At 38.6% G+C, this 26,154-nt stretch overlaps 1 protein-coding gene across 1 annotated transcript in view; it reads right to left on the bottom strand.

The window, feature by feature from the left end:
• Positions 1-26,154, bottom strand: part of LOC128662698 (laminin subunit beta-4-like) — a 315,199-nt gene that overhangs the window by 107,409 nt on the left and 181,636 nt on the right. The window contains exons 22-25 of the mRNA XM_053716585.1: positions 23,101-23,258; positions 18,565-18,789; positions 11,495-11,718; positions 4,022-4,118 (exon numbers count right to left, since the gene is read on the bottom strand). Of these exons, the coding sequence (XP_053572560.1) occupies positions 4,022-4,118; positions 11,495-11,718; positions 18,565-18,789; positions 23,101-23,258 (704 nt within the window). The remainder of the gene's footprint in view (positions 1-4,021; positions 4,119-11,494; positions 11,719-18,564; positions 18,790-23,100; positions 23,259-26,154) is intronic.

Genomic DNA, 26,154 nt, shown 5'->3' on the forward strand with positions numbered 1-26,154 from the left:
TATAATTAAAATAAATCTACTATTAAAAACTAAATAATTCCTATTTAAAACTAAATACTTACCTGTAAAATAAACCCTAAGCTATCTACAATACAACTAATAGTTACATTGTATCTAGCTTAGGTTTTATTTTTATTTTACAGTTATTAACTATTTACTAACTACCTAGCTAAAATAAATACAAAGTTACCTGTAAAATAAAACCTAACCTGAGTTACACTAACACCTAACCTTAAACTACAATTAAATAAATTCAATTAATTAAATACAATTAACTAAATTACCAAAACCCCCCACTAAATTACACAAAATAAAAAATAAATTATCAGATATTTAAACTAATTACACCTAATCTAATAGCCCTATCAAAATAAAAAAGCCCACCCAAAATAAAAAAAAAACCTAGCCTAAACTAAACTGCCAATAGCCCTTAAAAGGGCCTTTTGCGGGGCATTGCCCAAAAGAAATCAGCTCTTTTACCTGTAAAAAAAAATACAAACACCCCCCGAACAGTAAAACCCACCTCCCACACAACCAACCCCCCAAATAAAATCCTAACTAAAAAACCTAAGCTCCCCATTTCCTTGAAAAGGGCATTTGTATGGGCATTGCCCTTAAAAGGGGCATTTAGCTCTTTTTCAAGTGCCCAAACCATAATCTAAAAATAAAACCCACACAATAAACCCTTAAAAAACCTAACACTAACCCCCGAAGATCCACTTACAGTTTTGAAGACCTGACATCCATCCTCAGCGAAGCCGGTAGAAGTCTTCTTCCAAGCGGCAAGAAGTCCTCAACGAAGCCGGAAGAAGTCTTCAACCAAGCCGGCAGAAGTGGTCCTCCAGATGGGCAGAAGTCTTCATCCAGACACCATCTTATATCTTCATCCTTCTGGCACGGAGCGGCTCCATCTTCAAGACATCCAGCACGGAGCATCCTCTTCTTATGACGACTCTTCCAGAATGATGGCTCCCTTGAATTCCGATTGGCTAATATAATTCTATCAGCCAATCGGAATTAAAGGTGAAAAAATCCTATTGGCTGTTCCAATCAGCCAATAGAATGCAAGCTCAATCCTATTGGCTGATTGGATCAGCCAATAGGATTTGTTCACCTTTAATTCTGATTGGCTTATAGAATTCTATCAGCCAATCGGAATTCAAGGGACGCCATCTTGGATGACGTCACTTGAAGGAACCTTCATTCTGGAAGAGTCGTCGTAAGAAGAGGATGCTCCACGCTGGATGTCTTGAAGATGGAGCCGCTCCGTGCCGGATGGATGAAGATAGAAGATGCCGTCTGGATGAAGACTTCTGCCCATCTGGAGGACCACTTCTGCCGGCTTGGATGAAGACTTCTCCCGGCTTCATTGAGGACTTCTTGTCGCTTGGATTAAGACTTCTCCCGGCTTCATTGAGGATGGATGTCTGGTCTTCAAAACTGTAAGTGGATTTTCGGGGGTTAGTGTTAGGTTTTTTTAAGGGTTTATTGGGTGGGTTTTATTTTTAGATTAGGGTTTGGGCACTTGAAAAAGAGCTAAATGCCCTTTTAAGGGCAATGCCCATACAAATGCCCTTTTCAGGGCAATGGGGAGCTTAGTTTTTTTTAGTTAGGATTTTATTTGGGAGTTGGTTGTGTGGGTTTTACTGTTGGGGGGTTGTTTGTATTTTTTTTTACAGGTAAAAAAGCAATGCCCCGCAAAAGGCCCTTTTAAGGGCTATTGGTAGTTTAGGCTAGGGTTCTTTTTTATTTTGGGCGGGCTTTTTTTATTTTGATAGGGCTATTAGATTAGGTGTAATTAGTTTAAATATCTGATAATTTCTTTTTTTATTTTGTGTAATTTAGTGGGGGGTTTTTAAATTTAGTTAATTGTATTTAATTTATGTAATTTATTTAATTGTAGTGTAAGGTTAGGTGTTAGTGTAAGACAGGTTAGGTTTTATTTTACAGGTACATTTGTATTTATTTTAGCTAGGTAGTTAGTAAATAGTTAACTGTTTAGTAACTATTCTACCTAGTTAAAATAAATACAAACTTGCCTCTGAAATAAAAATAAAACCTAAGCTAGATACAATGTAACTATTAGTTATATTGTAGCAAGCTTAGGGTTTATTTTATAGGTAAGAATTTAGTTTTAAATAGGAATTATTTAGGTAATAATAGTAGGTTTTATTTAGATTTATTTTAATTATATTTAAGTTAGGGGGTGTTAGGGTTAGGGTTGGACTTAGGTTTAGGGGTTAATAAATTTAGTATAGTGGCGGCGACGTTGGGGGCGACAGATTAAGGGTTAATAAATGTAGGTAGGTGGCGGTGATGTTAGGGGTAGCAGATTAGGGGTTAATAATATTTAACTAGTGTTTGTGACGCGGGAGTACGGCGGTTTAGGGTTAATATGTTTATTATAGTGGCAGCGATGTCTGGAACGGCAGATTAGAGGTTAATAAGTATAATGTAGGTGTCGGTGATGTTGGGGCGGCAGATTAGGGGTTAATAAGTGTAAGATTAGGGGTGTTTAGACTCGGGGTTCATGTTAGGGTGTTAGGTGTAAACATAAATTTAGTTTCCCCTTAGGAATCAATGGGGCTGCGTTACGGAGCTTTACGCTGCTTTTTTGCAGGTGTTAGACTTTTTTTTCAGCCGGCTCTCCCCATTGATGTCTATAGGAAAATCGTGCACGAGCACGTGTAACCAGCTCACCGCAGCTTTCAGCAGCGCTGGTATTGGAGTGCGGTATGGAGCTCAATTTTGCTTTACATTCACTTCGTGCCTGTTAACGCCAGGTTTTTGTAAACCTGTAATACCAGCGCTGTAGGGAAGTGAGCGGTGGTATTAACTTGCAAGTTATTACCGAGCAGCTCTTACCGCAAAACTCGTAATCTAGCCGAGAGGTAGTAAATAGTGAAAGTATGTTAGTTTATTACAATAGCGCAGGCTGTTATAAATATAAAAAGATACAGTGGCAAACAAATTCACTTTTTATTAGCACCTTAAAGTAGGATGACCAGACAGTCATTTTTATTGGACTGTTCCTTTTTAAAACACTGACCCTTTGTCCCCAGAAGATGCCCTGTTCTTTCATCATCACTGTTTACTTATTTCACTTTCATTATATATGTGCAAGCTTATCCAGTTTTCAGCATAGAGTATTTTAAAATTGCCTCTTTTGTTAATCATTAGACTACAATGTCAGATTATGAGTGGTTGCTATTTAACGCTTATGCTAGAGCGCTAATTGCGCTAGAAGTAAACTTTTTGCGCGATTAGATTTGCACTCGTATTATGGGGTATATTTATTAATGTGCAAGCGGACATGATACGATGTAGCGTATCATGTCCGCTGCACATCGATAAATGCCGACAGCATACGCTGTCAGCATTTATCATTGCACCAGCAGTTCCTGTGAACTGTTGGTGCAATGCCACCCCCTGCAGATTCACAACCAATCGGCCGCTAGCAGGGGGTGTCAATCAACCTGATCATATTCGATCGGGTTGATTTCTGTCCGCAGCCTCAGAGCAGGTGGACAAGTTATGGAGCAGCGGTCTTTTGAGTTTGAGAGTACAGTCCATTTTTGTGCTTTGTATGTGTTTAGGGAGATTACATAAGGCCTGTGCACCCTTGTGTGGGTTCCAGTTTGTTTGGTTGAAAGCATGCATTTTTGCAGAACAATTCTGTTACCATTTTTAATGCAATTAAGCAACATAATTTGTCACTGCATATTTTTATTTCAGTATTTAATTTATTTGTTTTATATTATTTTCAAATTAATTTTTTTTTTGCGAGCTCTATTGTAATATATGCACAGCCCGCACATACTTAAAAGCAGGGAACAAAACTATGCAAGACACACTGTTCTCAAGGTAAAAACAGATCTTTCCAAAATGGGCTTCATGTACTGCCAAGGTTTTCTAGAGAATCTCACAAGCCTAGAAAATGTCATCAGGCTTCTCGTGTTATAAATAAATTAACAATATAGTCATTTTTATACTTATATATATTTTTACGTTTTATACTCACAAGTGCATTGAATCTTTGCATCTCCATAGTAATTTTCATTACACTGGTCACATGTTCGCCCATTGTATTGTGGTTTACATAAACATTGTCCTGTAAACTAAAGAGGATAAACAATGTTAAGTTTTTAATGTTATCACAATTCCAAAACAAATACATTATTTTGGGTACCTTTTCCATGAAGACAATTCATTCTGGTTCCACATGAATAAAAAGTATATAACTAGGTAGGGTATGATTTTTTGCAAATAAACTCAGTTTAGAATTACCATTATCCTCTTAGGAATTATTCTATTGAATCCAAGCAGAATGTATTATTGATATTGCAACAATATCTTATTGTTCCTTGAATATCCTGTTATATTAACCCCTGACCCCCTATTATTACTATTTAGACAAATATTATATACTGGATTACAAAAAAGAATGAATTACTGTTTGTACTCCTTGGGGCCCATTACATATTTGAAATTTCAACAATATTTTTCTATTTTGTAGATCAAATTGTCATAGATTTTATCATTTTTTTTTATCATAGATTGTAATTAGTCCATGTACATTTTTTAATAGGACACAAAACCCAAAATATTTAGTTTGTGATTCAAATAGAGCTTACAATAAAAAAAAAGTTTCCAATAACTTCTATCACATTTACTTTGTTCTTGTGATATTCTTTGTTGAAAAGTGTACCTGAGGAGGTAGAGTACAGAAGTCTGGAGCACTATATGGTAGAAGTTTCTCAAGAATGATTTTGAGCAGCAGATGTCAGCTGTGTTTATAAGATTGTTAAAAGCATTCTTGCAAAAAAGTGTTCTACACATGTGCATGACCCTGAGCCTACATAGCTGCTTTCCACTCTATCTGAATCATAAAAGAAAAAATACTTCAGGTTTAATTAACTTTTAATATGTGCATTACTAGAAAAATATACATCTATATAATACCCCAAGTGATTAAATGATAAATTAATCTAATGAGTATCTCCATCTTGAAGTCACCTGCAAAGCATTAAACCCTATGCCTGATCCTGTTGACTTTTGGTGTTAGGTTGTATTGTTCTCTTATTGTTTTTGACTTTTTTTTCATACTTGTGAATTGTTCCATTCCAATATTTCATCACTAGATTGTTGCATAATTATCTTTTATTAGAACATAGCCTCTTGGACTAAGGTCCTAGTAATATACTTTCCAACTAAAAGCATTTTATGTGGCATTTTGTCAGGGGAAAACAAGCACAGGTGCACATCACATTGGCACACTGATCCTGCTCACTTAGTATACAAAGCTGGATGGCTTATGTCATGGATACCAGACCACCCAGGCTTCCCCCCACCCCCCTACTACCTGGCTAACTCCCTCTTACACCAGATTTGGCCATTTCAGGGCTTATGGGATCTCCCAGATTTGTGATATATGCTGTTTCTACTATGTCAGAGAAGAGCTGATCTCTGACTGGGAAAACCCTTCTAGGCTCGCTAGGCTCCTGGAACTGCCAGTCGGCAACACCGCAATGGATACCCACCTAACCCCTCTCAGGCTGGCCGGGCTCCTGGAACTCCTGGTCGGCCGCATCATGCCAGACACCCACTAACTTTAACCCTGGTCGATCCCGCGGCCCTTTGCCCTAGAGCTCCGCTCTTTTAGGGATTGGTAGTCCCTAGGGAGGACAAGAGGTAGGAGAATTTCCCAGAGGGGAGCTACTTTGGGAACAAGGGGTTTTGGACACCCCTACCACCCTATCTTTACGAGGCTGTAACTCCGGTCCCCAGTAACGAATCATGCCGCATTTTAGACTGTGGCATCTGGGGATAACCACTCCACCGGGATAACCCCAAAACCACCACCTCTGTGTCCTAGAACTCTGTGGGACTGTGGGTGCTATGGCAGGCGCCAGCCTGTCTGGAGGGGCGGGAATGGCGGGAGATTCGGGAGTAAGATAAGACCCCTTATTTGTGTATAAAAGGAGTGTGTGCTTTCTAATAACATCAGTTCTTGTTTCACCTGAATGCTAGTCTGTCTAGATATTTGGTGGGAGATTACTATAATCACTTTCTTAGCTACATAGTGACCTGTGGTCAGGGATAGGAAGGACCCTCTAGCAGAGCTACCCAGTCGGGGTAGACGGAGTCTGTCACAGGGTGGAATCCTGAAAACTGGTGCTGTCTGGTATCAGGGTGGGCTACTGGCTGTAATTACTTGGCGGCTACAGCTGCAGTTGGCAGGGAGGAAGCAGGACCCCTTTTGGCGGAGCTACCCAGTCGGGGTATCTGGGGTATCCGTCACAGCTTATCTCAAATATTATGTTCCCTCTTCCTCTGAGCATGTAATTAAACCATCCCTTGAATTGTCTTTGTAATGCTCTTTTATGAGATTTATTGGGGAATATAGGGCGCTGAGCATCCATAACCTCTTGTTAGAAACATCCCTGGTCACTAGTGGGAGGGGATGCTCATCTGCAAATTACAGGAGCATATGACCTATAATTTAAAATAAGAAAATTCCCTTTACCAAATCAGTGGTCTTTTTTCCCCTCTAAATAAAGATAATGGGAAGATGGTCTCAGAAATAGACCCTCTACCTCTTTGTACAATTAAATCTCTTTAGTGGGGCAACTGATAAAACAAATCATATTAGTCTGTGAGATAGAAGCTCAGTGGCGGATAAAGCCTCCAATAGCTCTGTTGATGAATATTAACACACTCCTCAAGCAAAAGAGAAAAAAAAAAATTCCATTTGTGTATATAGGGACATCAATTTAAAAAAATGCATAATATATTAAAATGTTCTACACCCAAAAAAAATTGAGATACTGGAGAAAATAGCTTTAGAAACCCAACACTAAATAAATATATGGCTTTTTACTATTAAATAAATACCAGTCATTTATCACCCAGAATCTAGGAAATTTGTCTCTTAGGTGCAAAAGCAATGAGTATCTGCTGCATAATAAAAATAATGTTCTTTGATACAGGAGAGCATTTTAAATAAAAACTTGATTTATGCATTTGAATTTTGTATCTAAGGGGTCGATTTATGAAGCAGCGGATGCTGCTTCTGACCCACTCCGCTTCAGTCCTGCCTGAAGCGAACGTTAAGAAGCAGTGGTCCTAAGACCGCTGCTCCTTAACTCGTCCGCCACCTCTAAGGTGGCGGACAGCAAGCAGCCGATTGGATATGATCGGTTTGATTGACACCCCCTGCTAGCGGCCGCAAATCTGCAGGGGGCAGCATTGCACCAGCAGTTCACCAGTGGAGCAATGATAAATGCTGACAGAGTATGCTGTCAGCATTTATCGATGTGCCGCGGACATGATTCGATACAGCGTATCATGTCCATCCGCACCTTAATAAATTGACCCCCAAGTCTTATCCAAAGTTAAGTCAATCATTGATATCAAAAGTATTTTTTTTTTGGGGGGGGGGGTGTTTGCATAAAAAAGGGTTTAGGTAAATTTGTTTGCTTTGATTATAAAACAAACTACATATCAATGCCATAGAAGCTGGTTGGCTGAAAAGGAATACCCTCAAAACATTACTGGTAAACATATCCCACAACCATAAAAACACAAAGGGCTCTATGTCCAGTTATTAACACCTTCATGCCGGGGTACAAGTGCTTACATTAGAACTTTGTTCCGATGTAAACAATTACTGGGAAAAAATAAATCAAGTGATTATCGATGCAATCACGTTATTTCAAGGCCGGGATCTGATCATGGGGGACTGCTTAAGCTGCTAGGCACACCCCCAGTTGGATTCTTGATTATGCAGAAGAGGGAGGCTGCAAGACACCATTTAGGGTAGGACATTCCATGCCGTCCTTTGTTGCTAAAGCACAGCACCGATTGTGTTGATTGCTGGCCGCAGCTCAGAACAGCGGAGCCAGTTAAGGAGCAGTGATCTTAAGACCGCTGCTTCTTAACTGCTGTTTCCGGTGAGCCTGAAGGCTCGCCCGGAAACAAGGGGAACAGGAGCCATTCGGCCATTGTTAAATCGACCCCAATATCTTTAGTTTGGTATGATTGACAGAGAGCATGAGTCTGGACTACAGAAAGATTTACTTGTGCAATGATAAATCTTTGTGGTGAAGATGGGTGGACAGGTTCCCTAGTTGTCAAATGATAAATGGGGACTAAAACGTTTATTTTTCAGCATAGGAACATCAATCCCTCCCTCAAAATAATAATAAATAAATAAGTAATTGAAAAAAATAAATAAATATGTACTGGAATATTTTACTGCATATTTTAAAATGTTCTCTTTAAGATGCAAAAAAGGAAAAAAAATACTTAAATGTTCCATTAATATAAGCATTTTATGTAATTAAAATCCTATAATATAATATTATAATAATATATAATATAATATTGTCATGCGCAGTAGACACTGTGCGAAGACAAACACACCTGGCCTTCAACAAACTGACCTGGCACCTGATCCGTGAAGGGGGAAAAGCTGGCCGGGCATGAAGGGGCACGGTCACCCGGGAAAGAGGGGGGCGTGAACAGTCGGGCGTGACCGTGTGGGCCGGCAGGGCGTGGCGGGGCAGAGCTAGGGCGGGATGGGGCAGAGACAGGGGGCATCATGGGGGTGGAGCCAGGCAGGAGCAGCCGTGGCTGACTGGCCATCTGCTGTATAAGATAAAGTGCACAAGAGGGGGGATATAGAGCAAAAGAGGGGGCAGGTAGAGCAAAAGAGAAGTGGGAGAAAGAGAAAAAGAGAGGTGGGAGAGAGAGCAAAAGAAAGATGGGAGAGAGAGCAAAAGAGAGGTGGGAGAGAGCAAAAGAGAGGGGGGAGAGAGAGCAAACGAGAGGTGGGAGAGAGAGCAAAAGAGAGGTGGGAGAGAGCAAAAGAGAGGGGGAGAGAGAGTGAGAGTAAAAGAAAGGGGGAGAGAGTGCAAAAGAGAGGGGGAGAGAGAGAGCAAAAGAAAGGGGGAGAGATAGAGAGCAAAAGAGAGGTGGAGAGAGAGCAAAAGAGAGGGGGAGAGAGAGCAAAAGAGAGAGGGAGAGGGAGAGCAAAAGAGAGGGGGAGAGAGAGCAAAAGAGGGGGAGAGAGAGCAAAAGAGAGAGGGGAGTAAGAGAGAAAAAGAGAGGGGTAGAGAGCACAAACAAGAGGGAGACAGAGAGCACAAAGGAGAGGGGGAGAGAGCACAAAAGAGAGGGGGAGAGAGAGAGAGAAAAAGAGAGGGGAGAGGGGGAGAGAGCACAAAAGAGAGGAGGGGGAGAGAGAGAGAGCAAAAAGAGGGGGGAGAGAGATAGAGCAAAAGAGAGGGGAGAGAGAGAGCAAAAGAGAGGGGAGAGAGAGAGAGCAAAAGAGGGGGAGAGACAGAGCAAAAAAAAGGGGGGGGGGGAGAGAAAGCAAAAGAGAGGGGGGAGAGAGAGCAAAAGAGAGGGGGGAGAGAGAACAAAAAAGAGGGGGGGAGAGAGAGCAAAAAAGAGGGGGGAGAGAGAGCAAAAGAGAGAATGGGAGAAAGAGATCAAAAGAGAGGAAGAGAGAGAGCAAAAGAAAGGGGAGAGAGAGAGAGAGCAAAAGAGAGGGGGGAGAGAGAGCAAAAGATAGGGTGAGACAGTAAAAATAGAGGCGGAGAGAGCAAGAGAGCAAAAGAGAGGGGGAGAGAGAGAGCAAAAGAGAGGGGGGAGAGAGCAAAATAGAGGGGGGAAGAGAGAGAGCAAAAAGAAGGGGGAGAGAGAGCAAAAGAGAGGGGGGAGAGGGGAGAGAGCAAAAGAGAGGGGAGAGGGCAAAAGAGAGGGGGAGAGAGTGAGCAAAAGAGAGGGGGAGAGAGGGAGCAAAAGAGAGGGAGAGAAAGAGCAAAAAAAGGAGGGAGAGAGCAAAAGAGAGAGGGGAGAGAGAGTGCAAAATAGAGGGGGGAGAGAAAGCAAGACAAGAGAGGGGGAGAGAGAGTAAAAGAGAGGGGGGAGAGAGAGAGAGCAAGAGAGGTAGGAGAGAGAGAGAGAGAAAAAGAGAGGGTGGTGAGAGAGAGAGAGCAAAAGAGAAGGGGAGAGAGAGAGAGCAAAAGAGAGGGGGAGAGAGAGAGAGCAAAAGAGAGGGGGAGAGAGAGAGAGCAAAAGAGAGGGGGAGAGAGAGCAAAAGAGGTGAGAGAGAGAGAGCAAAAGAGAGAGGGGAGAGATAGAGAGAGTGAGAGAGAGCAAAAGAGAGGGTGAGAGAGAGTAAAAGAGAGGGGGAGAGAGAGAAAGCAAAAGAGAGGGGAGAGATCGCAAAATAGAGGGGGAGAAAGCGAGTGACCAAAAGAGAGGGGGGAGAGAGAGAGAGCAAAAGAGAGGGGGGAGAGAGAGACCAAAAGAGAGAATGGGAGAGAGAGACCAAAAGGGAGAATGGGAGAGAGAGACAAAAGAGAAGGGGGAGAGAGAGCAAAAGAGAGGGAGGAGAGAGAGTAAAAGAGGGGGAGAGAGAGCAAAAGAAAGGGGAGAGAGAGCAAAAGAGAGGGGAGAGAGAGATCAAAGGACAGGGGGAGAGAGATAGAGCAAAAGAGAGGGGAGAGAGTGAGAGTAAAAGAGAGGGGGAGAGAGTGCAAAAGAGAGGGGGGAGAGAGAGAGCAAAAGAGAGGAGAGAGCGAGCAAAAGAGAGGGGGAGAGAGAGCAAAAGAGAGGGGGAGAGGGAGAGCAAAAGAGAGGGGGAGAGAGAGAAAAAGAGAGAGGGGAGTGAGAGAGAAAAAGAGAGGAGGAGCAAGAGCGCAAATGAGAGGGAGAGAGAGCGAGCACAAAAGAGAGGGGGAGAGAGAGCAAAAGAGAAGGGGAGAGAGAGAGTGCAAAAGAAAGGGGGAGAGAGAGCAAAAGAGGGGGAGTGAGAGAGTGCAAAAGAGAGGGGGAGAGAGAGAGAAAAAAAAAAGGGGGAGAGAGAGATAGCAAAAAAGAGGGGGGAGAGACAGAGCAAAAGAGAGGGGAGAGAGAGAGCAAAAGAGATGGAAGAGAGAGAGCAAAAGATAGTGTGTGAGAGAGCAAAAGAGGGTGAGAGTGAGAGAGAGCAAAAGAGATGGGGGAGAGACAGAAAGCAAAAGAGAGGGGAGAGAGCGCAAAATAGAGGGGTAGAGAGCAAGAGAGCAAAAGAGAGGGGGAGAGAGAGAGAGCAAAGGAGAGGGGGGAGAGAGAGAGCAAAAGAGAGAATGGGAGAAAGAGAGCAAAAGAGAAGGGGTAGAGAGAACAAAAGAGAAGGGGGATAGAGAACAAAAGAGAGGGGGGAGAGAGAGCAAAAGAGAGGGGGGAGAGAGAGCAAAAGAGAGGAGGGAGAGAGCAAAAGAGAGGAGGGGAGAGAGAGAGCAAAATAAAGGGGAGAAGGAGAGAGCAAGGAGTGGGACCGCTGTACTGCAAAAAATGGTCCGTGTACACAGGCTTTAGGGCTAGTCAGTTATAATTAAGTTACAACATACTGCTGCATTTTAGGGAATAGTTGATGTATATTGTTATTATAGTTTATAGATTGTAATACAATACCAGTCTTATAAATGAAACATTATCTTACCTGATTACATTGGTTTCCATAGGAATTGTTTAAGTTACAGTCACAGGGTTGACATCCTTTTCCGCTGGCAAAGGCCCAGTATCCTGGCGCACATTTATCACAGCTTGTTCCTATAACATTTGGTAAACATGGGCACTGTCCAGTTGTCTTATCACAAACACATTCTCCAACTTCTTCATAAATTGAGCAGTTCACATGAGTTCCCATCGGGTTGCAGACACATTCTTGGAAGAAAAAGAACAGGGAAGAATGATAATGTTATAAAGATATGACCTTGCTGATATTTTAGTTTGAAGTTTGTTAGCTGCAAATGGTCTAGCTTTAAGTAGCTGAATCAATTAGCTACTTTAATTAACTCCAGTGAATGTTATTTACCAAAGTTTGCCAATTTTGCAGTTGTAATCAGATCTGCCCTAGTTTTATAAATACATTTATCTTTTTGTGTACTGGTATGTTTGCTTCTATGTTTTCTTCTATGTTTTCTTCCATGCTTTGTAAAGTTTTTTCTTAATCCTTTATATAAAACAGTAGTTGCAGAAGAAACCATCAATGAATAAGAAATATGTTTAGTTGGTTAATGGAGCCACACAGCACAACAATAGATCTTCAATTAAATACCTACGGCTAGATTTAGAGTTTGGCGGCCAAAAAGGTGCGTTAGCTACGCGTGCTTTTTTTCCCCCGCACCTTTTAAATACCGCTGGTATTTAGAGTTCACAGAATGGCTGGGTTTTCAGTGCGTTAGGCTCCAAAAAGGGAGCGTAGAGCATAATTTAACGCCACTGCAACTCTCGATACCAGCGGTGCTTACGGACACGGCCAGCTTAAAAAACGTACTGACACGGCCAGCTTAAAAAACGTGCTTGTGCACGATTCCCCCATAGAAAACAATGGGGCTGTTTGAGCTGAAAAAAAACCTAACACCTGCAAAAAAGCCGCGTTCAGCTCCTAACGCAGCCCCATTGTTTAAACAATTACAATTAAACCTAACACTACACTATCAATAAATTAATTAAATAAAATACCTACAATTATCTACAATTAAACCTAACACTACACTATCAATAAATAAATTAAATACAATTCCTACAAATAAATACAATTAAATAAACTAACTAAAGTACAAAAAATAAAAATGAACTAAGTTACAAAAAATAAAAAAATATTTACAAACATTACAAAAAAATTACAACAATTTTAAACTAATTACACCTACTCTAAGCCCCCTAATAAAATAACAAAGACCCCCAAAATAAAAAAATGCCCTACCCTATTCTAAATTACAAAAGTTCAAAGCTCTTTTACCTTACCAGCCCTTAAAAGGGCCCTTTGTGGGGCATGCCCCAAAGAATTCAGCTCTTTTGCCTGTAAAAAAAACCCATACAATACCCCCCCCAACATTACAACCCACCACCCACATACCCCTAATCTAACCCAAACCCCCCTTAAATAAACCTAACACTAAGCCCCTGAAGATCTTCCTACCTTGTCTTCACCATGCCAGGTATCACCGATCGTTCCAGGCTCCGAAATCTTCATCCAAGCCCAAGCGGGGGCTAGACATCCATCATCCGGCTGAAGTCTTCTATCAAGCGACGGCTGAAGAGGTCCAGAAGAGGCTCCAAAGTCTTCATCCTATACGGGCAGAAGAGTAGATCCGGACCGGCAACCATCTTCTTCCAAGCGGCATCTTCTATCTTCATCCGATGACGACCGGCTCCATCTTGAAGACCTCCACCGCGGATCCATCCTCTTCTTCTGACGACTTCCCGACGAATGACGGTTCCTTTAAGGGACGTCATCCAAGATGGCGTCCCTCAAATTCCGATTGACTGATAGGCTTCTATCAGCCAATCGGAATTAAGGTAGGAAAATTCTGATTGGCTGATGGAATCAGCCAATCAGAATCAAGTTCAATCCGATTGGCTGATCCAATCAGCCAATCAGATTGAGCTTGCATTCTATTGGCTGTTCCGATCAGCCAATAGAATGTGAGCTCAATCTGATTGGCTGATTGGATCAGCCAATCGGATTGAACTTGATTTTGATTGGCTGATCAGCCAATCACAATTTTCCTACCTTAATTCCGATTGGCTGATAGAATCCTGTCAGCCAATCGGAATTCGAGGGACGCCATCTTTGATGACGTCCCTTAAAGGAACCTTCATTCTTCAGTTGGACGTCGGAAGAAGAGGATCAGTCCGCGCTGGAGGTCTTCAAGATGGAGCCGTTCCTCATCAGATGAAGATAGAAGATGCCGCTTGGATCAAGATGGTTGCCGGTCCGGATGTCCTCTTCTGCCCGGATAGGATGAAGATTTCTTCCCGAAGATGGACTTCTTCATTTGCCGGTTGGATCCAGACTTCAGCCGGAGGATGGACGTCACTCTTCAGCCACCGCTTGGGCTTGGAGGAAGATTTCGGAGGCTCTTCTGGACAGATCGGGACCCGGTGTGGTGAAGACAAGGTAGGGAGATCTTCAGGGGCTTAGTGTTAGGTTTATTTAAGGGGGGTTTGGGTTAGATTAGGGGTATGTGGGTGGTGGGTTGTAATGTTGGGGGGGGGGGTATTGTATTTTTTTTTTTACAGGCAAAAGAGCTGAATTATTTGGGGCATGCCCCGAAAAGGGCCCTTTTCAGGGCTGGTAAGGTAAAAGAGCTTTTCTATTTTTATTTTAGAATAGGGTAGGGCATTTTTTTATTTTGGGGGGTTTTTGTTATTTTATTAGGGGGCTTAGAGTAGGTGTAATTAGTTTAAAATTGTTGTAATATTTTTCTAATGTTTGTAAATATTTTTTTATTTTTTGTAACTTAGTTCTTTTTTATTTTTGTACTTTAGTTAGTTTATTTCATTGTATTTATTTGTAGGTATTTTATTTAATTTATTTATTCATAGTGTAGTATTAGGTTTAATTGTAGGTAATTGTAGGTATTGTATTTAATTAATTTATTGATAGTGTAGTGTTAGGTTTAATTGTAGATAATTGTAGGTATTGTATTTAATTAATGTAATGATAGTGTAGTGTTAGGTTTAATTGTAACTTAGGTTAGGATTTATTTTACAGGTAATTTTGTAATTATTTTAACTATTTTAGCTATTAAATAGTTATTAACTATTTAATAGCTATTGTGCCTGTTTAAAATAATTACAAAGTTGCCTGTAAAATAAATATTAATCCTAACATAGGTACAATATAATTATAATTTATATTGTAGCTATATTAGGATTTATTTTACAGGTAAGTATTTAGCTTTAAATAGGAATAATTTATATAATAAGAGTTAATTTATTTTGTTAGATTTAAATTATATTTAACTTAGGGGGGTGTTAGTGTTAGGGTTAGACTTAGCTTTAGGGGTTAATCCGTTTATTAGAGTAGCGGTGAGCTCCGGTCAGCAGATTAGGGGTTAATACTTGAAGCTAGCCTCTAACTCTGGTTTTGACGGCTACCGCCCAACTCTAAATCTAGCCACTAAATTGGTAGTATCCAAACTTTTATAATTATCTTCAGCTGAAAGTAATACAATCTTATTTTTTTCATCACAGAGTCACTAAATCAGAAGTAGAAAGCTCTGTACACAATGAATATAAAAAAGGCACTTTAATATCTTTTTACTTTTCTTTAAATAAGTAGTAGCCATGGTTCCCCAGAGGGGGGGGGGCAATTTTGATCCACGTAAAAAGTCAAGCACCCTTTTACAATTACACAGCTAGATTAAACCTTAATCGTATACTTTGATTTTAAAATAAACCTTACTCTTCTAGCTGTGTGCTTGCAAAAAAGTGCCAGACTTTCTATGTGTTGTGTTAACCTTTTGTAATTTTCTCTATGGGCTTTGCACTCAGGGTTGTCTGGGGTTAACTGCCTGACTTGCTGGAAGCTGTGCAGGTGTCTGTGAGTGCTGATGAGTACCCAGGGTTGTGAGTTTTGCAGTGGCATGGGATGTGCACCCAGTCCGGTTTGAAAGTGAAGTCCATTTGCATTATTTGTATGTCTATAGGTAAATTACAAAAGGCCCGTGCCACTCTTGTTTGTAGCTAAGTCTGTTTGATTGAAGGCATTCATTGTGTGGCTGTATGTTAGGGACCCAGGGGGCTATCACTATTTGATTGTAACTAACTATCATTTTGCTATCATTCTAGTTGTGTGCTTGTAAGAGAGTGACAGACTTTATATGGGATGTGTGGGTTGAGATTTTCAAATCATATTTGTCAAGCCCTGCCTTGTATCTAAGCATAAGCACTCACTTTAGTCAATGAAATACCATGTTTAAAATGATGTTCCGCTCATGCGTACAACAAGCTTCACATGTTGCCATTGATATTAGTATGCTTAGGGAAAGATTTCTGTGGATGCTCATTGTAGTAGCTTTATTCTGATTATTAATAAACAACAGGTAATAACTGAAGTTACAAGATAAGTGAATACAGTGTTTTAAAAGGCCTTTGGTGTATAGTCACAATTGCACATTGCGCACGTATTTGCTATATTAATCATTCATGCGCCCTCAAAAATATATTTGGATTTGCTTTTTTATATTATTGGCTCACTCCGCAGTGTCCTCAAAACCAGCAATGCATTGGGCCTTGGTTCATGGCTTTAATTATGTTTAACCCTTTTAAGTAAGAAAGGGACTTTCCCAGGTTTCCACTGAAGTCAGAAATGAAAATGAAATTTGCCTTGTGTGCTCTGCTATCTAATGTAACAAACTGCATAAGGTTTACCAATTAAAGGTTTAGAGTCTATCTAAAATATTTGTCCTAGTGTTGCCATAAATTCAAGATAACAATTTAATATGTTAATTCTAATAATCAAGGATCAATACTTTTTTTATTTTTGAGGATTATGTCAGAGGGTTGTTTTGGGAAGTTCGTAAAAATTTATGGACCATTTCCAGAAAAAAGCATATTTAAAGTATTGTGCATAAATGACCCATTTAAAAACAATTATGTCCAAGAGTTTCTCAAGAAGAGGCTTTTAAAGAAAATATTCTCAGTGATTTATTTCTTTTTATTTCCAAATCCATTCTTGATGGACAGACTTGCTGTTAACTCTAAAAAATTAAATATTTGAAAGATTTAAAATAAATATGCCATTTAAATGAATTATTAGCACTACATAAAAATGTTCAAAGGACTAAACTCAAATACATTTTTTCTTGTAACTGCAGCTAATGCATCCCTTGTCTGCTAGCAAATGTACATCTCTGTGTAAACAACAGTAATTGTCATGCTTGTCAAACTCCAGGTAGGAAGTAAAGTAAAAAACTTTGGTTTCTTTGACTCTGAAACTGAAGGTCATAACTCATAATGTTCCATGACAGCAAGACACCATCTGTAATAAAGGACAATTTACAGTGTTCTTTGTTGCAGTGACTGGTACAATAGACCTTTAATTATTCATCCATCTTCTTCTTTGAAAATAAAAAAATCTGTGTTGTTTGTTGGGGAATGTTGGATGTTCTAAGCCTGTTGTAAATTGTTTCATTGTGTCTGATTTTAAATGGAATGTGATATTTTTTAATGATTCCACATTAAAGTATGGTTTAAAACATGACACATTTTATTTTCTTTTTTTTCAACTTCAGAAATTAAAGGTATATGAAACCGAATTTTTTCTTTTATGATTCAGATAGAGAATGCAATTTTAAGCAACTTTCTAATTTACTCCTATAATCAATTTTTTTCATTCTTTTGGTATCTTTATTTGAAAAAGCAGGAATGTAAGCTTAGGAGCCTATATATTTTTGGTTTAGAACCCTGGGTAGCGCTTGCTGATTGGTGGTTACATTTACCCCCAAAGCAGCAAGCATTACTCAGGTGCTGAATCAAAAATGGGTCTGCTCCTAAGTTTATATTCCTGCTTTTTAAAATAAAGATACCCAGAGAACGAATAAAATATAATAATAGGAATAAATTAAAAATATGCTTAAAATTTCATGCACTATCTAATCCATGAAATCAAAATTTGGGGTTTCATATCCCTTTAACTATGAGTTACATAAGTACCTTATTGAGTATTATAGTTGAAGTAAACTTAGTAATCGAACATGCTGGAATCACAAAGGTCTAGATTACAAGTGGAAGTCTCTATAATTCTTCTAGTGCTATTTTGGCTTGCGCCATAACTTTCTGCTTGTAATATGAGCGATATTTAGCGCAGTCACAATTTCCATATAAGTATACTGCACACTTAAGCAATGTTGGCCACACTAAACCTTCCCTGGTAAATATCTTTTACATGGACTTGTAATATTACTCTGCACACTAATTTTAGCGCTGTCCAGCGATATTCAATTTTGTGGCCCACGCTAGCATTTTCGCTCTACTTGTAATCTGGGCCAAAGTTAGGTACTGAAATTAGTTTGATTAGCTTGGGTTCACTAAAGAATATGAAAATGAGTACAGCTAATAACTACACACTTTCATATGGTTGAAAGTGATTAAATCCGTGGAGTAAATAATTCTGCTTTCAAAAAGAAGTAACAGAGCAACAATGTGCCAACAAATGTAATAAAGGTATCACTTCTGTTTTCACTCAAACACAAAATGTTGGGAAGATTTATAATACTTGCTAGATGTTTGGCTCAGTCAAGATGGAACGTAGAAGAGCTATTTCTCCAGTAATTTTAGAGGGAAAGAACCCAGTCTTTGCTGGACTCTCACCCTCTTGTTACCTTGAAGGTAACTTTATAAAAGCTTATTTGATGTAAAGAAACAGGTGGTTTCCTAGACACAAAAGAAGTTAATCTCTTCTTTCCCACTCTGTTCAAAGCTCTTTTTCCTTAAATTACATGTGGTCTAAATAACATACTGTATCTGATGGATTTAATGTAATACTTAGTGAAGAGAAGTAATTATTATTTACTTAAATTGTAACTGAAATGTTTTTATAATTGATAGTTCAGGTCTGATCTGAGTGTAGCAATGCAGGATTATCATTAGCAAGGAAAGGTCTATAAATTAAGGTTAATTATACTACGGTTTTTATTATTGGGAGACACTGTTTTTGTTTTGACCATTATACACTGTAATATGAAACTTATATTATCATTTTGTTGTGTAACTTACTCTGACAATTTTGAAGAAGAGCAGATCCGAAATAATCTGGTAAACAGGACTCACAATTTGCGCCATATGTGTTGTGCAGACATTTTAAGCACTCTCCTGTGACCTTATCACAAGATTCAGGATCCGTGGGGTCAATATTATTGTTGCACTGGCACGGTACACACTTTTCTTCCCCGTTCTCCAAATCTCCGTAAAACCCAGCAGGACATTCTTTACAGTTGGAACCTAATAAAGAAAAGGATGTTAAGATCTTCCATAGAAGACTATGATAATGAAAAAATGTAGATGTGTTATTTTGTTAGAGAATGTCAGTTTAACACTATTACATACAGTGGGGGAAAAAAGTATTTAGTCAGCCATCAATTGTGCAAGTTCTCCCACTTAAGAAGATGAGAGAGGCCTGTAATTTTCATCATAGGTGTACCTCAACTATGAGAGACAAAATGTGGAAACAAATCCAGACAATCACATTGTCTGATTTGGAAAGAATTTATTTGCAAATTATGGTGGAAAATAAGTATTTGGTCAATATCAAAAGTTCATCTCAATACTTTGTTATATATCCTTTGTTGGCAATGACAGAGGTCAAACGTTTTCTGTAAGTCTTCACAAGGTTGTCACACACTGTTGCTGGTATGTTGGCCCATTCCTGCATGCAGATCTCCTCTAGAGCAGTGATGTTTTGGGGCTGTCGCTGGGCAACACGGACTTTCAACTCAATACAAAGGTTTTCTATGGGGTTGAGATCTGGAGACTGGCTAGGCCACTCCAGGACCTTGAAATGCTTCTTACAAAGCCACTCCTTCGTTGCCCGGGTGGTGTGTTTGGGATCATTGTCACGCTGAAAGACCAGCCACATTTTATCTTCAATGCCCTTGCTGATGGAAGGAGGTTTGCACTCAAAATCTCATGATACATGGCCCCATTCAATCTTTCATGTACACGGATCAGTCGTCCTGTTCCCTTTGCAGAGAAACAGCCCCAAAGCATGATGTTGCCACCCCCATGCTTCACAGTAGGTATGGTGTTCTCTCTCCTCCAAACACGACAAGTTGTGTTTCTACCAAACAGTTCTACTTTGGTTTCATCTGACCATATGACATTCTCCCAAACCACTTCTGGATCATCCAAATGCTCTCTAGCATACTTCAAACGGGCCCGGACATGTACTGGCTTAAGCAGGGGGGCACGTCTGGCACTGCAGGATCTGAGTCCCTGGCGGCGTAGTGTGTTACTGATGGTAGTCTTTGTTACTTTGCTCCAGCTCTCTGCAGGTCATTCACTAGGTCCCCCCGTGTGGTTCTGGGATGTTTGCTCACCGTTCTTGTGATCATTTTGACCCCACGGGGTGAGATCTTGCATGGAGCCCCAGATCGAGGGAGATTATCAGTGGTCTTGTATGTCTTCCATTTTTTAATTATTGCTCCCACAGTTGATTTCTTCACACCACGCTGCTTGCCTATTGCAGATTCAGTCTTCCCAGCCTGGTGCAGGTCTACAATTTTGTTTCTGGTGTCCTTCGACGGCTCTTTGGTCTTCACCATAGTGGAGTTTGGAGTGTGACTGTTTGAGGTTGCGGACAGGTGTCTTTTATACTGATAACAAGTTCAAACAGGTGCCATTAATACAGGTAATGAGTGGAGGACAGAGGAGCATCTTAACCCTTTAAGGACACAGCTTTCAGTTTGCTCAATTGTTTTATGACGGAAAAATTCCGTCATATGTCCTTAACAGGTTAAAGAAGAAGATACAGATCTGTGAGAGCCAGAAATATTGCTTGTTTGAAGGTGACCAAATACTTATTTTCCACCATAATTTGCAAATAAATTCTTTCCAAATCAGACAATGTGATTGTCTGGATTTGTTTCCACATTTTGTCTCTCATAGTTGAGGTATACCTATGATGAAAATTACAGGCCTCTCTCATCTTCTTAAGCGGGAGAACTTGCACAATTGGTGGCTGACTAAATACTTTTTTTCCCCACTGTAGGTAAAGACCACTCAAGAGCTGCAGAGAACTGCTAGTCCCGTGTGGTAACTGCCTCAAATGCAATCATCAGCATTGGTCAGCTACAGTTTCCTCTCTGGCCAACAGTACTCTGCCACTCCCAGGCGGTACTTTAAGTATGTGTTTACCCCTTTGTGTTGTTAAACACATAGAGCTGGGTCATCACTAGTGTTAAAAGTGCAAGCTGTAACAAACTAAAGCAAATACATTTTTCATTACTATGGCCCTTTAAAAATGTTAATATGCTAAAAAACAAACATAACTGATAGAATATCTATACATAAATAATTATGTTAAAATTCTAAAGGATTTTGTGTAAATTCTAAACTATATATAAAGGGTAAATTATACTTCAAAAAATGTTATTTTATTTATCTGAAAGAGCAGCAATTGAATTTGTTTATGATATTGTTTGCAAGGTAAAAAGTTAAAAACAAACTGAAAATTGAATTCCCCTAAAATGTTTCATTTTACATAGTATAAGAAACCTTGGCACTGTACTTAGCTTATTTATTTGGCATAATTTTTAACTCACTACCCCAGAGAGAGAATCCTGCATCTACAACATTCTACAATGTGATATGTTTTATTATTTAATTAATAAAGAAACTCATTTATATCTTTGGCAAACTGGGTGCAGTGAGGGGGATAAGATAAAAATACTAAATAGTATTTTAAATGGGTATGTTCCTGGGATGTAAAACTATGCACATTTTGTTAAGAAAAGTCCAGCTTTAAATGCTTTTAAAATGCACTGCTAAATTACTAATATATGCTATATACAAATTATATCTACCTATTTACATAGATGAGCTTCATTTATCAAGTTACAGATGTGGCTTGGGAGTGTATTGGAGGCTTGTTCATGCAAGTTAGGAGCATTAATGATTGACATGCCCAGCTCTAGCGCTTTTGGTTGTATGAGAGCAGGGGCTGCCACCATGATATATATAGGCAACAGTTTATCAAGCTACGTATACATTGCAGGCTCAGTTATGTAAGTTATGTCAGTTATGTCAGTTATGTCAGTTATTGTATCTATCTATCTATCTATCTATCTATCTATCTATCGTATCCATCTGTCCATCTATCATCTATCTATCTATCTATCTATCTATCTATCTATCTATCTATCTATCTATCTATCATCTATCTATCTATCTATCTATTGTATCTATCTATCCATATATTTATCTATCTATCTATTGTATCTATCTATCTATCATCTATCTATCTATCTATCTATCTATCTATCTATCTATCTATCTATCATCTATCTATTTATCTATCTATCATCTATCTATCTATCTATCTATTGTATCTATCTATCTATCTATCTATCTATCTATCTATCTATCTATCTATCTATCTATCTATCTATCTATCTATCTATCTATCTATCTATCTATCTATCCATCTATGTAACAATTGTATCTATCTAACTATCTATCTATCAATCTATCTATCTATCTATCTATCTATCTATCTATCTATCTATCTATCTATCTATCTATCTATCTATCTATCTATTGTATATATCTATTTATCTATCTATCTATCATCTATCTATCTAATGTATCTATCTATCATCTATCATATATCTATTGTATCTATCTATCTTCTATCTATCTATCATCTATCTATCATCTATCATATATCTCTCTATCTATCTATTGTATCCATCTGTCCATCTATCATCTATCTATCTATTGTATCTATCTATCCATCTATTACCTATCTATCTATCTATCTATCTATCTATCTATCTATCTATTATCTATCTATCTATCCATCTATCCATCTATCTATCAATTGTATCTATCATGTATCTATCTATCTATCTATCTATCTATGTATCTATGTATCATGTATCTATCTATCTATCTATCTATCTATCTATCTATCTATCTATCTATCTATCTATATCTAATGTATCTATCGTTCTATATATCATCTATCTATCTATCTATCTATCTATCTATCTATCTATCTATCTAATGTACCTATAATTTCTATCTATCATATATCTATCTATCTATCTATCTATCTATCTATCTATCTATCTATCTATCTATCTATCTATCTATCTATTGTATCTTTATTTCTATCTATCTATCTATCTATCTATCTATGTATCATGTATCTATCTATCTATCTATCTATCTATCTATCTAATTTACCTATAATTTCTATCTATCTATCTATATATCTATCTATCTATCTATCTATCTATCTATCTATCAACATAAAAATAACTTTAATATGTTATTTATGTTTCAGTTGAAACTTGTAGGAAAAGCATCTTGTATGCCTAGGTATTTGTTGGTCAGAGGCTCCCCTAGCCCTTTAGTAGATGTAAAATATTGTTTATGAATCACAGCAACATGTATTAATAAAAACAGCAACAACAAGCTAGTAATTTATTAACATGTGAATACATTGTGTATAAGTGTGTCCCTAACGCTTTGTCTGGTAATAACGGAACGTTACATTATGAGCCACCTAATTAGCACAAATGTGTAACGTACCTGTGTAACCTTCAAGACAATCGCAGACAACTTCCAAGCTATCAGGATCTTGGTGACAGGAATGTGCAAAATATTGGTTGCTTGTTGGAGAGTCTGGACACATACATGGTTTACAAGGTTGTCCAGAAACTGGGTTTCCATAGTAATTATCAATACATCTAATGGATTCAAATGATATAAAAAAAGTTATTTTCCAATATTACATATGCTTGAGTATTTTGTACTTTTCAGATGTGTACACAAATTAAACTGATTTGATCTGTATTAGGGATAATATTGCCAAACAAGTTGGATCTACTCTGTGTATTATTTGAGCCTGCACATTATGAGCTATGAAATCCAGTAACTGTTATTCTGATCCTTCAGTACATGAATTATTGTTCAGTTCATAGCTCTGTAATGCAAGTATAATGTATCCTTATAGAATTAAACAAGTCTGAGATAATGTTGCCTTTGTGCTGATTTAAATTGATTAAAACATCAGCAGAGTCTGACTGTTATTGGAACAGATTGCCACCTTGTTTGCTGCAATTGTTTTTCAAAGGTTAAACTCCACCTAACACTTTCCTTATTTTGAATAGATAATCTGAATTGCTTCTGGAGAAGACAAGGTTTGCCACTGTCATAGTGGTAACAAAATTCAGACATCGACATCAGCAAAAATGATAAGATACCAAACTACACATTTAAGGCACAGTATTCTTCAGAATTTTTATTGTATAAAAAGAAAGATAATCCCCTTATTACTCGTTTCCCTGGTTTTGCATAACCAACACTTTTATATTAATATACTTTTTACCTCTGTGATTAAATAGTATCTAAGCCTCTGCAGACTGCCCCCTTATTTCAGTTCTTTTGACAGACTTGCATTTTAGCCAATCAGTGCTGACTTTTAAATAACTCCACGGGAGTGATCACAATGTTTATCTATATGGTACACATGAACTAGTGCTGTCTAGCTGTGAAAAACTGTCAAAATGCACTGAGATAAGAGGCAGCCTTCAAGGGCTTAGAAATTAGCATATGAACCTATTATTATTATTATTATTATTAGTTATTTGTAGAGCGCCAACAGATTCCGCAGCACTAAACCTACCTAGGTGTAGCTTTAAAAAACAAAACAAAAACAGAGAGAACAAAGCATCAATGTAATATTCTTATACATTACATTTTTCTTGTTTCTTCTTTTCTTAGACTGCCTGAAAATTTCTAACCATCTTTGATGTGGGCAACTGGGCACATGAAAACATCTGGTCTATATGGGATCTTTCACTTGTGCCCTTGTGGATAAAGAAAAACATGCTTATTAGTGTGAAACTGTAGTTGCAGACTGGCCTTTGAAAAAAAGCAGTGCCATGGAATTGTGACAACTTTGAGCTCTCTGCTGAGGTCTCTGATGACCATCCACTTCCAAATATTTCGCCCACAACAAGACTTGGCAGTGTGAGAATCTTCCAACTGAATTGAATACATCTGCCTTTTGCCATAGATTATAAAGTTAAAGTGGTGAATATTCACTGCTGTAAAAACCAAGAAGTACATGGTGATTAGATAGCAGTTCTTTTAAGGGTCTGTCTGTAAACTAGCATGTCTTCTTTTTTCCTACTGCATTTATAATGAATTTACTTAATCATTTATGTCTTTCCTCTGTCATTAGTAAAATAGTTTCACTCAGTTGTATGTGTGTCCACATATTTATATGTATATATGTATATGTATGTATATATATATATATATATATATATATGTGTGTGTGTGTGTGTCTGTATATGTATATATATATTCCCACGATCACCCAACTGGCCTGGAGCTTGGAGGCTCTGAACTCGTTAGTTCAGCAAAGGTACGAAAACCTCGGAGTGCTGATTGACGCTGGACTATCTTTTAAACAGCAGATTTCCTCCGTAATAAAATCTGCCTACTTTCATCTGAAAAACATAGCCAGGATACAACACTTAATTCCCCCGGATGATATGCCAACATTAATCCATGCATTTGTATCCTTTAGGCTAGATTACTGCAATGCACTTTACTTGGGCCTCCCAAAAAAAGAACTCCATTGCCTTCAGACAGAACAAAACGCAGCAGCCAGACTATTGACCAATCAAACTTGCTCCTGCCACATAACACCTGTTCTCCACTCCCTGCATTGGCTTCCAATTAAATGGCGAACATATTTTAAAACTGGCCTGCTGACTTTCAAAGCCTTAAACAACCAAGGCTCACAGTACCTGAAAGAGCTCCTGACACCCTACATCCCATCCCATTCACTTAGGTCAGCCAACACATCCCTCCTCTCAGTGCCAAGAATAAGGACAAACTCAGGCTCCAGAGCATTCTGCCACGCTGCCCCTACTTTCTGGAACTCTTTACCATGCACAATCAGAGAGGCACCGTCCTTACAGACTTTTAAAAAAAAGCTAAAGACCCACCTCTTCCATCAGGCATTCAGTCTGCTTATCTGACCTTCAGAAACTCCTAACTTTTATGTCTTATGTTGGTATATTTGTAAAGTGCTTTGAGTCTCACAGGGAGAAAAGCACTATATAAATCGCAAATTATTATTATATTATTATTACCTGATAAATTCATTTCTTTCATATTGGCAAGAGTCCATGAGCTAGTGACGTATGGGATATACATTCCTACCAGGAGGGGCAAAGTTTCCCAAACCTCAAAATGCCGAAAAATACACCCCCCACCACACCCACAATTCAGTTTAACGAATAGCCAAGAAGTGGGGTGATAAGAAAGGAGCGAAAGCATCAACAAGGAATTGGAATAATTGTGCTTTATACAAAAAAATCATAACCACCATAAAAAGGGTGGGTCTCATGGACTCTTGCCAATATGAAAGAAATGAATTTATCAGGTAAGTTCTTACATAAATTATGTTTTCTTTCATGTAATTGGCAAGAGTCCATGAGCTAGTGACGTATGGGATAGCAAATACCCAAGATGTGGAACTCCACGCAAGAGTAACTAGAGAGGGAGGGATAAAAATAAATACAGCCAATTCCGCTGAAAAATTAATCCACAACCCAAATCAAAAGT

The sequence above is a fragment of the Bombina bombina genome, chromosome 6 (genome assembly GCF_027579735.1).
Source record: "Bombina bombina isolate aBomBom1 chromosome 6, aBomBom1.pri, whole genome shotgun sequence".
In the NCBI taxonomy this organism is placed as follows: Eukaryota; Metazoa; Chordata; class Amphibia; order Anura; family Bombinatoridae; genus Bombina; species Bombina bombina.